The sequence below is a fragment of the Eurypyga helias genome, unplaced genomic scaffold (assembly GCF_000690775.1).
Source record: "Eurypyga helias isolate BGI_N326 unplaced genomic scaffold, ASM69077v1 scaffold6253, whole genome shotgun sequence".
Lineage (NCBI taxonomy): Eukaryota > Metazoa > Chordata > Aves > Eurypygiformes > Eurypygidae > Eurypyga > Eurypyga helias.
This window is the reverse complement of record NW_010239136.1, coordinates 9,373-22,734: the sequence shown is the minus strand read 5'-3', so window position 1 is coordinate 22,734 and position 13,362 is coordinate 9,373. Positions and strand designations below refer to the sequence as shown.

The window sequence follows — 13,362 nt, the reverse complement described above, 5'->3', positions numbered from 1 at the left end:
TCTTGCAGAAAACAGGGAACTGGTAAATGATCAGACCATGGATGGAGTTCGAGTTCCCATCAGGCTTCTCTTATAGCCTGTTAAAACATCCTCACCACCAAGTCCCCCAGCCCAGAAGAAGAAAAGATAACCACAAAGCAGAGAAAGTTCTGCATCTGCCTTTTTCTTCCTGCCCTTTCAGCAGCAAAGGTTGATCCCTTGAACCCCTGGCAGAAGCAGGCAAGAAATTGCCCATTTTTGTGATGTTTCAGATTTTCCTTTAGAGGAAAAAAAAACCTCATTTAACTGAGCTGTTGCCAAATATCATCATTTTCCCTGAGGATCATCTTACAGCATGAAGCTTGGAAGGATTTGCACTTTAGGAGTTAATTTGTTATTCCATGGGGTACTGCAGCTTGGGATAAATAGACAAAATACTTATCCAGAGGGTAATGCATCCATTTCTGCTCCGTGCCTCCTCCTCATACAAGGCCGTTCCAATCTGGGTTAGTGGTTTCTTTGCATTGCTACCTCCATTTCCCCAAAATACTTGTTTTCTTATCATGGAGTTACTGACAGGCACCTCATGAGGGCAGCATGTCCTCTCTTTTTCTTTTTTCCACCTCACATACCCTGCCCCGCTTCCAGGCTGGATCAAAGAAAAGCTGTGTATGCACTACAAATGGCACTATTCTGCTTTTACTACTTTAATTAACGATGGTCTCAAAGCAAGCTGGTGACATCCCACCTCCTGACATGCTGGTGCTACAGAAAATACTGCCCTGCTTTATAGACAGGGAAGTAGCAGCTAAGTAAACCCACGTAACGTGCTATGGCTGGTAGTCAAGAAAGGGATAAATCATTGCAGGTGGCCTGCACCCCAATGCCACCCTTTTTCCATACATTTAGTCATGTACCCTTTTGCTCCAGTACTGTTTGCTGGAGGGAGAGCTCTGATTTGAGGCAAAGAGGACAAAATAGAGCAGTAACTATATAAATGCTTGAGGAGGAAGAGGTGACAGTGGAAATTCCCCTGTCCCAGACTGTAAGGAGGCACAAACAGGTACTAAAAAAAGGTTGAGATGCCTCAAGCTACTTTCCTTCCCTTTTTAACAGCAAGTTTGTGAGCCAAATCCCAGTGAGAACGGAAGAAAAATGCATCTGTCAGGAAGGGGCAAATAAAGGAGAGCAGGAGGACTGAAACCAGAAAGGACTGATACAACCCTGTGCGGAGGAAGGGACAGGTTTATCACGGTTCTTGGAACTGTGATAAGGAATGCGAGGAGGGCAGGGAGGTCTTATAGCACTGGAGAAGTGCAGATGCACTTAATATCCAGTTAAACAACAGCAGAGGGAGGGGAGGGTGTTGGGCTAAAGGCAGGACAGATCCACAGGAAGGCAAAGACTCTAATTTCTCAAAAGACGTTGTAAGAACAGCTTTGTGAGGGCTGGTCTGTCATGGGCAGGAGCCTATCTGTTATTATGGCTAAGGGAAGACACCCAGACAAAAAGAAGGTCTAGTGGAAGGTGTCCCTGCCCATGGCAGGGGGGTTGGAACTAGATGGTCCTTAAGGTCCCTTCCAACCCAAACCATTCCATGGTTCTATGATTCTATGAAGGCAAGAGTGTATTGACACCATCTGTAGAATAATTACTGTAGAATAATTATGATACTGACTTATCATAAACTTATGAGCTGGGCTTAGGCCCAGCATTGTTCCCACATTAAGGAAAGACATTTTATGGAAGGGGCTTTCAGGGGGAAGTGCAATTGCAGCTGGTATGCCAGGAATCCACTCCATGGTGGTTCCCTGAACAATATTGCCTGCACAGCAGCACGGAGGGTGGAGTGGAGTGAGATACCATGCCCAGGCTCTGTGAATCACCGCAGAGAGGGGAACTTAGTGGTACAACAAACTGATAAGCCGCAGATTTGCCACCCTAGGCCAACAGTCTGTCAGTTTTTGACAAAATGCTGTCCTTTGTGCGAACTTTGCTCATTATAATGACATTATAATACCTGCCCCCAGGTGTGACCACCCCTCACTGAGCGTGAGCTCTGAATTTTCTTAATCTATACCTTTAAAAGCAAAGCAAGAAAACTTTACACCAATCAAAAGTAAAGGTATGTATGACTGAAGTCACTCAAGCTCCACCTTGAAGATAGAAAATGATATAAAAATGGCTCAAGCAAAGGGGGATGTTAGGGAAGATGCCATCCTGAACAAGTCAGGGACATGCCATTGCAGATTGTCTCTGACTCCTGGGATCAGCTGACGTGCTGAGCCTCTCTTTCCCCCGCATAGGGACACCTTGGGTAAGACTTATACTCTTAGTTATTCTAAGTATTTTCCTGGTAAACTTAGAAATCTCTACAGAGTTATTTTATGCTGCTGTATTACTTGAGCAGTTTTATGTGGTTATATGTATCTAGATCTTTAGTCTATGTTGTTGTATGTTATCAGATTCTGCACGCTGTATTATCCATAGTCTCAATATTTGCATGTGCTTTGCAGACAGTGTACTATCACCGGCAATCCATAAGAACCTGTGTTTCTGTCACTTGAATAAATTCACTTGACATAGCTGGCCGCAGAGGTCTCTTATCGGGCACTGACAACTCTTTACCGGCTGCGTGATTCCAATGGATCATGACTAGACGGGAGTGCAGCGCTCTATCAGTGAATCCGGAATTGTGACAGTTCAATCATTTTGAACGTGGTAGGACTAATGGTGCCAAAGTGGATAAAACTCAGAATAAACCCAGCAACACCCAATCCCTCTGATATCTGAGGACAAGCTGGAACACAAGGGGGTTTATTTTCTGCCAAATTACTTTACCCTTTTACGTGACACCATCCTGACACTGTCCCAGCAACATGCAACATGGTCACCGAGTCAGAGATGATAAATTTAACTTGTATTAACATTTAGGTTATTTTACAATACCATGTCTTTCGTTCTGATTGCTGTGTGCATCAAAGGCAGCCCCTCCCCAAGAAGCCTCTACGTTACATAGGCAAGGGCATACATAGGAAAATCTAGGTACAGGGGAAGGTTCCTACAGCACCAGGACACCCACAGTGCGTCTTCAGTTAAATCAATCAAAACCATTAAACACACCACAAGCTAAGGATGAATTTTACATGAGGCTCTTACCCCTACGATCCTATGATTGGCAAGAAAAAGCAAAAACAACTGCTTACATGAGGCTCTTACCCCTACGATCGGCAAGAAAAAGCAAAACCAACTGCCGAAGTTTGGACTCTGTGAGCTCAGTTCAGAACAGTGGTTGAAACTTGCATGAGACCAGCATGTCCTGGGCTGGTACCCTGAGCACAAGATGAGATCAAGGAAAATTCCTCTTATAGAGACTGGTGATAAGTAGATAGAAAAGAACAATATTCAGTGCCAATCTCATGTCAGACCTTAATTCACAGAACTTCCAGCACAGCCAAGAGCTTCAGGCAGAGCTGGTCTGACCTTGCAGTATGGACAATTACAGGACATTCATTAGTGCAGCCCTTTCCAGGAGTGAAGCCTTATTTGAAATAACTCCCTCTTCTGCTTCAGGGGGATTTGCAAGCTGCAGCTGTACTTTGATACAAAACTTGATAATCAAAAAAATTGCTTGGAAAAAGCTCTGCCAGAACTGGCCTCCTCTGGTTTGTGCTAAGGGTGGTTTCTAGTGATTTGGCTGGCCACAAACTGCCAAAAGTGGTTTGGGGAAAGCATTTGTGGCTTTTCTTGCTACGCATTTCCAGACAAGTCACTGGAAACCCAACCTTAATGCTTGCTAGCTGGAAACAGAGGACCAAATCAATTTTGTGAGTGAGGGAAAGGGGAAGAGAGCAATACACCAGGATTATCTTCTGGAGCAAGACACTTACCCCATTGCTAGCTGTCTTTAAGGCCATGCTGGATAAGGCTTTGAGTAACCTGGTCTAGAGGAGGGGGTCCCTGCCCATGGCAGGGGGTTTTGAAGTAGATAATATTTAGGATCCCTTCCAACCCAAACCATTTTATGATTCTATAAATTCAATTGGCAAAGCTGGAAAAGGACAAAGAGTAAGTTTATCTTTCACCTTGCAGAACAGCAGCCTTAGGCTGTGAAAGTCAGCCAGCACAGATGGACCACTTCCATAGCTCACAGCCCAGCAGACAACAGGATAAGCCCTCACTTGTTACTAAAAGAGCCCACATGAACTTTGCAGCACTGTGTACTATTCCTGGAGCAGTTCACACCTCCGGCAGTAGAAGACTGGGGGCTCTGACAAGAGCTGGATTTCCTCAGACAAGGGTTATGCAATCCAGCTCTTTGTGTGCTGGGCAGCAGCAAAACCCAAAGCAATTTGCTGAAACAAGCAACAGGGCATGAACTTTATCTGCTCAGGAAAGGAGGTCCACAGGTGCAGGCTGCCTTAGCTCCTTGTACACTGAGAGGCAAAAACCCAGCCTAAAAATCAACCATTTGCTTAGCCCATCCTGGGTGTCCCATGCACAGACACCACAGATTGTTGTGGATCTGCCTTTGGACAGACAGACCAGTTTTCTCCCCATAAAAGCCAAAGCACAGCTTCAATCATACAAAGAATTGCTGTAACACAAACCCAGCCACATAGCACTGCAACAGCAAAGACAAAACATCCCACTGTTTTTGCTCAAGTTTATTTCTAGAAATTTGTACAAAAAATTGTTACTCCATAATACAATAGTCTATCAAATATGACAGATGGACATTTGTCTTTAGAGGCAAGATTCCAGGAATGTGAAGTACCGTCCTCTTGCGTGGAAGAAAAGGCACATTTTGGAGCTCAAAATACACTCAACTGAACCATTGAAAAGGCAGGTCAGACAGCAAGTAGTGCAATGTTCCAGGTTTTTACATAAACATGTTGTACTCTGAAGAAATCTCACTACAAGCAGCATTAACATCCACGTAAACATTTTAAACACTTTAAAAAGCCACTCACTTTAGAACCTATGTGTGAAAAGGCTACTCCTTTACATTCACTGGACAGAATATTTAAAAGCCATCTTTGGGCATAAGTTACTCCTAGCTTTTCCCAAATGCTTTTGGGATCCAAAACACTTCCATGAACAGTCCCACTGCATTTACCCCTACAGGCTACCCCTAAGGGTCTGCAACAACGGGGCTGTGACTGCACCATCCCACCACTCCTAGAACCTGTCCTTGGAGTTTTGTGGCTATGGAGGAGTCCCACATTTCCAGCTACGCACCTGGGACAGACCTGCTTCTAGCCTGACATTCAAAAATACATGTGGTGATGTTACATTCATCAAAATATCCACCACAATGTAAGGATCAAGGCTCACCAGGCTCCTGTCGGTTGGTTTCCTGCACTGCATGCAGTAGATACCACACCAGAAGATTTGGTAGCCTGCTTGTGCTTTCAGAAGGGGCTTTTCCAAAGCAGAAATGCCCTTGTGCTATGTAAGCATGTACACAGCTCTTATGCAACATGCCTGTAATACTGCCATCCCAGTCAAATCAACCTGCTGCTTTTTCAACTGAAAACCAGATGGATCCTACTCTCCCAAAATAGTTTGTGCTAGTGAGTACAGTTGCTCCTAAATCCATTACTGGCAATGCAACAGCATTGTATAGCAGATTACAAAGGCAATCATTTCCCCCATCCAAATCCTCAGAGCAATGGGGAGTTGTGCTTTTTTTTTGGGGGGAAAGACATTTGTATTGGGATTTATCCAAGTAAAACCTTTCTTTTATTATCGTAAGTGGTCTAGCAATGCTTTAAACACTTCCTTTGAAAGACACATACACCCACACATGCTTTCAAGTACACGATGACAGCTTGGACTCCTGGAGAAGATGCATTGATTCTGAGAGAAGGAGGTGCTGCTGAGCCAGTCCCTTCAGTTGACTTCCAAGACCTCAGTCTCTGGCAGGCCGAATTTGCTCTTATACTTGTCAAAGAGTTTGATCAGGGAGTCCACATATATGCTGTGGTAGAAGTCCACTTCCTTCTGGGATGGATTATCAATTTTGGGGATGGTGATGGGCTCCCCAACTGATTAAAAAAAAAAAGGGAGAGATCCACATGTTAGGTTGAATGCTCTGTACAGCCTGGAGATTTGTCCTCTATGGCCACAGCTGTGCTAGCACAGCATGTCCACCCTTGCCATTATAGCAGAGGTTTGACCAATTCCTCCCAGTTTTGCTAGTATATGAAGTAAGATGGTCCCACTATCAGGATCCTCGTCACATCTACAGCAATACCCAGGGCAAATGTCCTATTTTAGCTACACAAATGCAGCACAGAGCCCCTGCTGCACAAGCTGTATGGGAAGCCCCGCTTGCTTCTGTTTACAGCGGTGATAAAGCCCTCCTTAATGAAAAGGAACCAAGACCAAAAGCTGCAGCTCTTGTGTATTCCCCTACAGACACTGAAAAAGCAAAGCAGCACTTTCCCTCTCCTTCAAAGCCCTGCTGCTTTGGGTTGGAAAATTTTAGGGTTGGCTTTAAGATTCTGCTATCAGACAGCAAAACACTGCCAGTCCTGGGAGTGGGGGGAGCCAGGCTGCTTCTGACATTAGCCAGCCAAGACCAGAGAAGGTAGCAGCTACAGCTTTGCACCACCCCCCACCCCCAATATATCTTGCTTGCAAAACGGGCTGGCAGTAGAGCATGGCAAGAGGCTTGTGGCCCATAGAGCCTGTTCTGGCTCATTCTCAGCTGTGCTGGATTATATAGAAAGGAAAACAGTTTTATACTCAGGACTCCAAGACCAAGCTGCAGTAGGGGTATGGCACAGACTACAGTATGCTACTACCTAGAGAAGCACATAGCACATTCATAACAAGACCTTACCAACAGTAGTGATGGGCTTGGAGTAAGGTAACAACCCCCAGGTGTTGGAGGAGAAGAGGCCACGGCCATGAAAGATGCATGGAGCAAAGCCAATGTGCTTCTGAAACTTCTTCTGAACCCATCTTCCCCAGGAACCCTCCTCGAAGATCACCTGCTTGTACACTTCATTCTCCCCAAAGGAATAGACAGGAACCAAGTCCGCACTAGAAAGATGGAAAAATGTTAGGACCCCTGCACCTCTGATCTGCAGCCAATACTACCACACCACATTCACTGCTGTGTACTCTTTCAGGCTGTACACTTGCAGATTTTATTAGCCAGAGTTTTGTTCACAGCACAAGGTACTGACATATATCAGCCAGGCTTGACATGATATAGTGGATATCCTTTTAAGGCAATGCAAGAGAATTGTATTGGCAATGGGCCCATGAAGAACATCCCACTCAAGCACTGAAAGTGTTCCCATATATTCTCATCTCTGATTTGTGATGGACATCTCATTTCCGACATGGGAACCCTGGAGATCACAGGGGCTGCATAGGAGATGCCCCATGCAGTAACCAACACCTGCCTCTCCTTGCCCTGGAAGCCTCCTTCTGTCCCATGTCACCTGCTCAGGGGCAGAAGACAGAGGATACACGTGTCTGGTGCTCTGGACATGCATTCACACACACAGCAAGACTGCAGAAAGGAGAACCCATCCAAGACATTGTCTGCTTCAGAGGATAAGAGCACCTTTCATATAAAGCGGGCCTACAAGAATGCTCAGGCAGGAAGGGTGGGTTGGGGGATATGTAACAGGATTGAATTGAAAGAGGGAGATTGAGATTGGACATCAGGAAGAAATTCTTCCTGGAGAGGGTGGGGAGGCACTGGGACAGGTTGCCCCATCCCTGGAAGTGTCCAAGGCCAGGCTGGATGAGGCTTGGAGCAACCTGATCTAGTGGAAGGTGTCCCTGTCCATGGCAGGGGGGTGGGACTTGATAGTTTTTAAGGTCTCCTCCAACCCAAACCATTCTATGACATGCTAGCAGTACTGCTCTAGCATTGAGGTTGCCTCTTACCCGTGCCGTAGAGCCAGTTTCACAAATCCTTTCCGATTTTTAAGTGTCACAGAGTTCTTCCCTGGGGTGCAGTTCAGGGACTCCGCTGCCCCTCCAACCACAATGATGATGGCATTGCCGCTGCCGTTCTTGGACAAGATGTAGTCTATGCTGTCACGGTTCACAGGACATATACCTGCATATCCAGGAGACAGAAGAGTCAGGCTGCAAGATTAAGGTGATCCTGAAGACATCAGCCATACTTACAGCAAAAACTTTGTGTTATTATAAATTGAGTTGTCCGGCTTCCCTGTGGTCATAGAGGGTTGGGTATATTATCAGACCACCTGTTCCTCAACTAAACAAGCAGTTGATAAGACTTGGACAGTACTAGATTTGGTCATAAACTCCAACATGAGCTCTCAAGTTTGCCCATAACACTAGAGACTTGCAGTAGGAGCTGGTTTGTCCTTAAGGGGTAAGCAAAGCAGTTGTGTTGTTTTGGTGCATGAGAATCTGACTTCAACCAGTTCAGCAAAACCAAGTAGTAGAATTGGTCTTCCTTTGGGAGGATGCTTTAGCAATACAAAGAATAAATTGACAAGCCTTCCAGAGGCAGATCTATTATGGGTTAGTTTTAAAAATAAATTTTCTGAATTAACATCTCAAGCTCTTGCATGGTGAGAGCACAATTCTTTGCTCTCCTGGGAAGGAAGAGATGTATGGGACAGCACGCTCAGGTAATTTCATACTCTGAGATTAGTGTCTGGGAAGGTCTTTCCTTCAACACCACACTGGAAGGGACAGGGCTGCACTATCAGTCATGGCACATCAGCTTTACAAAGCAATCCCTGCCCTAAAGCTGTAGACCTCACTCTCGGGGACTTGTCATTCAGCCCAATGAAAAGAGGGAACCTTTAATTTCAACTGTCTTACTCTAAAAACTCTAAGAAGTTTTTTTTTCCTACACCTGAAACTCACACTTTTATCTTACAGTTATTGTGAGAGCTTACTCATGCCTCACTTCTCCTTGGCTTATCCTAGTCAGAAGAGTGACATGCCATCATTTACAATCCCATCCGCAGAAGTGAGTCGTGTCAAGTGCTTAAGGTCACCACACTGGAAGGGCACTATTACACAATTTAATTTTAGAAGCTGATTCCGCACATCTCATGTTAGTCACCGCTTGAACCAAGAACTGCATGATGAATGGGTCCCGTAGGAGTATAGGGGGCAAACCTACAAGCCTTCACATGTATCTTGAAACCCTGGGCATCAAGGTCACCAACTAATCCCAGCTCCAGACCACAGAGGAACAGACCTCAACTTGAGATCAGCTAGATTTGACCTCAAAATCTCCATTTCTTTCAGCACAGCTAGAGGTCTCCCTGACCATGCTTCTTGTGAAAGGTTCAGGCTATGCCGGCTGCTCCCTAGGACAGATGGGAGCCTTTGTGCTTCTCCCATTCTCCACACCAAGGCTTGCTGACTACACAGCCCTGGCTAACAGGGCAGCACAGCTTTATGCTCAGCCATTTCACACTTAACAGAAGATCATGCCTGCTCACAGCACTGAGCATGAAAATCCTTCCTCCAGAAAATGCAGGGAGACATGCAGACAAGTGGCAGTTGCTGAATCGTGCTCTTCAGCACATTTACACAGTATATAGGATTTTCTGCCCATCTCCTCAGGCCTTAGAGGATCCCTGCTGTAGCTCTAATCTTTAGTAGGCTATAACACATTAATATGCAGCAGTCAATCATAAACCAACTCAATGTGTATTGGTGTAGTAATATTTGTCAGTAATATGAATATGTATATTTAAATAATATAAGCAACTTCCTACTTCCTCAGATTTTCACGAACTACTTGCTTTCACCTAACTGTACCAGTTTGAATATTAAGGAGAAGTCATGTGATTTGACTTCTTGGAAGTCAAGTAGTGTCTATATATACACACACAAATTTCACTTGAAGTGGTTCATCCACAAAACACAGAATTGTGGGAACTATCAGCACTTCCCAAGTGATATTAAGGGTGTCATTGTAAAGGCCTTAAGTTCCAGCATAGGAAAAGTGAAAAACAATGATGGTTTCCAGAAAGTTAACTTTTTCCAAGAGATCACACCTATGGTCTTGCTTAAATCCTGCATAGAGGAAGCAGAATTTCTGACTGATTTAACTGTAATGCTCAGGGATAGCCAAACCAGCCCTGCCAGCACTCATCTTGCTAATGTCTACTCCCACCTTCCTCCCAAGGACAGGGAAGCAGCTCTGAGTGGCCACAAGATTTGTGTACCAATCCTCTTGAGCAGATTGAACATGGGTGTTTAACTATATAAAGGCTGATACTGCATGGAAACTTACACAACACATGAACAACTTCTCACACACTGCTGTCCTGTAGAACTCCTGAGTTATGGGAATTACGCACTTTGGACAGCAACTTCCATCTGATGCAGGAAGCTAGACACCACCTTGCCTGAGATACTGCTCTTCCTAGGTAGGGGCAAACACCTTTCCTGCACCAGGGTAGTTTTCCTCTTGCTCATCGAGTTAGGGCAGTAATCTTGGAAACAGTCAATCCTAGCAAGTCAGAGCCAAGTACAGCTACTCCTGTCCTGTCTTCAGCCATGAGTCAAGATTCAGCCAAAATACTGTATTAAGTACAGTTTTGAAGTAATTTAATGGTGAATCTGTTCCAGGAACAGCAAACAGGGCACTGGATTGTTCAATTCATGGTCTTTTAACATCATCTCTCACCTCTACCTAATCCATAGGCATCCTCACTCTGAAAAGGAAGCTCAGGCCATGCAAGAACACCGTTTCATGAGGTTACAACATTGCTTCCTCTGCTCAGTCATAACCTACAAGCCCTACATCACTGACATACTGGAATACACTAGAACAGACTTGCTGATGTCATTCAGAAAAAACTTATATCACTGCCTATTCCCTGCGACCCATCTTTTCAGGTAAGGGGCTCTCCCGAACAGCTGAAACCATGCAATACCCCAGACTCTTTACTCATGGCAGGCACCTAGAAGTGTGTTTGGTGAAAAGGGCATCAGTAGTCACCATAAGACCTACATGAGTGATAGCTCATGCGGCAACAAGCCGAGCAGCAGAGCTATCCACAATATTCTCATTTCAAAGGCTAATGGATACTTTATATTTTCAGTTAGTGCAACTTCCTCTGTCTAATGCCAACTAGGACAACTTGCTTCCATGTCTCCATCTTCCGCACCCACAACGACAGATGACAGATGTCTGTACTATGCCTGTAGACAAGAGTATCCTTGAGCTAAGGATGAATGCAGAGAAGCAGCAGTCCTACAGCCCAAGCTAGTCCTTTTTCTTCACAGCTTCCTCTTAACAGCTAGGCAAGCAACGTTTGTGTGATGCTACCAGAGAGAAGTGGTTACGTGAGCTTCTGCCACAGCTTCTCACGTGAAAGAGGGCAAGACAGCTCAGAGACAAGGGCATGAGTAGGAGGAACAAAGCGCTCTCGCACTTACCACCAGACATTAAGTAGTCCCTCAGAATGGGCATCCTGAAGTTGCCAGCCAGGGTAGCAAGGTATGGTCGGATGCCAGGGAATTTCTGGCCAACACCCGTGGCCTCTGTGCTGAAGTTGCAAAAGGCACCCAAGCCCATGATGCCATGTGGATGGTACCCAAAAATGTAATTCCTGGTGGTCAGCAGATTGTGTGTTTTAACCAGCTAGGAAAGAAAAGAGTACACTCACATGAAGACAGATATTTTCAAGTAATAAGGGAAAAAAAATGGAGGAAAAGTCTAAGTACTCTGCTTTTGTCTCTCTTCCCAGCAGACAGAGCAGCCTAAGGGCTGAGGGTAAGGGCAGCCACCTGAACTTCGGTTCCCCAAGCACAGAGAGTAGAATAAACCGGCTGATGATGGACACAAGACTACTGTCTGCCAAGCAGGAACGCGGGTTGGGTTGCAGCAGCCTGTGCCCTTTATTTCTCCACTCCTCCCAAAGTTCTTCTTGCAAACCTCTTGTCCAAACCAACCAAGTTCCTCACAGCCCTGTAGCCACAGCTACACCTCCTTCCAGGCCCTCTTACCACATTAGTGGCTCACGTCCCAGAAAGAAGAAAAATAGGAATAAAAATCAGTGCCCCATAACAGAAGCAAGTTTGCTTAATACCTGAAAAAAGTCCCAACCACTTCGTATGCCTGCTGGCCAACCTCCAAGAGGGAAAAGGTAAAGAAGGGTTATGAACCACTAAAAACTATACCTCTTCCCAAGAGGTTTTGCTCTAGCCTATGTGCCAGAGCGCTAATGAGGCATCTCAAACCCTCCACAGCAGTGCCGATTTCTGCAGAACGTGCTCCAGGAGCAGTGATCATATTAGTTTGGGGTTGTGCAATATTCCTAAGCATTTACTCATCTGTTAGCTCAGCATGGATGCTCCAGAGCCGTCTCAGCCATGCACATCAAACCCATGCCCTAGTACCACTAGTGCAAAAGGATTTTTTTGACAGTATAAGTAACAGAAGTGTCCAATGTGTTAGAGTATCTTTCCCTGGCAGTATGCAAGTGGTCTGAGTAAGCATACAAAGGGTCTGCTACATCACCCTACAGAAGTAGGTATCAAATTCCATTTTTTCCAGGCTGCAATGGTGCCAGGTTTTGCCGACTGCAACACCCTGGCAGCTCTCAGACCAGGGCAGGACCTACAAGTCCCAGTTGCACCCTCAGCTAAACAACTGCACTCCATCCCTCAAATTGTACATGCAAAGGTCACTCTGTGTCTGCTCCTATATGAAAAGGCACGGACTTCCAAGACATCACATCAGCATTACAAACCCCACTGCCTTGGCCAAGAAGCAGTTTGGCAGTAAGCAAGGCTGTTTTGTTGAATCATGCTACAGGAGGCTGAAGTGCCGTTGTGACACGCTGAAGCAGAGTGCCCAGAAATTTGATTCCCTCCTCCCCACGTTCCCACCACTGTCCCTGGATAAGGCTACAGCACTTTGTGCCTATTTCAGACGGCAGCTGCAATACAGGCATGACACTGCAGCGGGTTAGGCAACTTGACTACCCCTCTCCACACTTCCCTCTAGCTCTGAGGTCACATAGGGCCCCAGGAAGTGTGCGCAGATGCTTGTGGTTGCAGCAGCGCTGTGTCACACCTTTTTTCCCTACTTGCCCAATCAGTAGATGACTTTGCTTTCACTCCCCAGGGTGGGAGGGCTGTTTCTTAAGCAGATAGGGCAAACAGGGCTCCCAGCCTAGAATGGAAACCACTCTCCAGGAAAGACTGGAAGGGATAAAAAGCAATGATATGGTAAAGTAACCCCTCCATCTCTCAATTATTGCTCAGTTGAAGGAGACTCAAGGCCTGATGGCTACAGATGTGTGGCTTGGCTGAACTGGTGCTAGATACTTCTCCTTAGAGCTCTTGTCAGAGCAGGATGGGGGTTTTCAGGCCCCAGGCCCCATCCTAGCATCACAGAATGGG

General features: G+C 45.6%; 1 protein-coding gene across 1 annotated transcript in view; it reads right to left on the bottom strand.

The window, feature by feature from the left end:
• Window positions 1-5,614: 5,614 nt before the first annotated feature.
• DGAT2 (diacylglycerol O-acyltransferase 2) overlaps window positions 5,615-13,362 on the bottom strand; it is a 16,120-nt gene continuing 8,372 nt past the window's right edge. The window contains exons 4-7 of the mRNA XM_010148038.1: window positions 11,392-11,596; window positions 7,894-8,068; window positions 6,830-7,032; window positions 5,615-6,029 (exon numbers count right to left, since the gene is read on the bottom strand). Of these exons, the coding sequence (XP_010146340.1) occupies window positions 5,875-6,029; window positions 6,830-7,032; window positions 7,894-8,068; window positions 11,392-11,596 (738 nt within the window). The 3' untranslated portion in view covers window positions 5,615-5,874. The remainder of the gene's footprint in view (window positions 6,030-6,829; window positions 7,033-7,893; window positions 8,069-11,391; window positions 11,597-13,362) is intronic.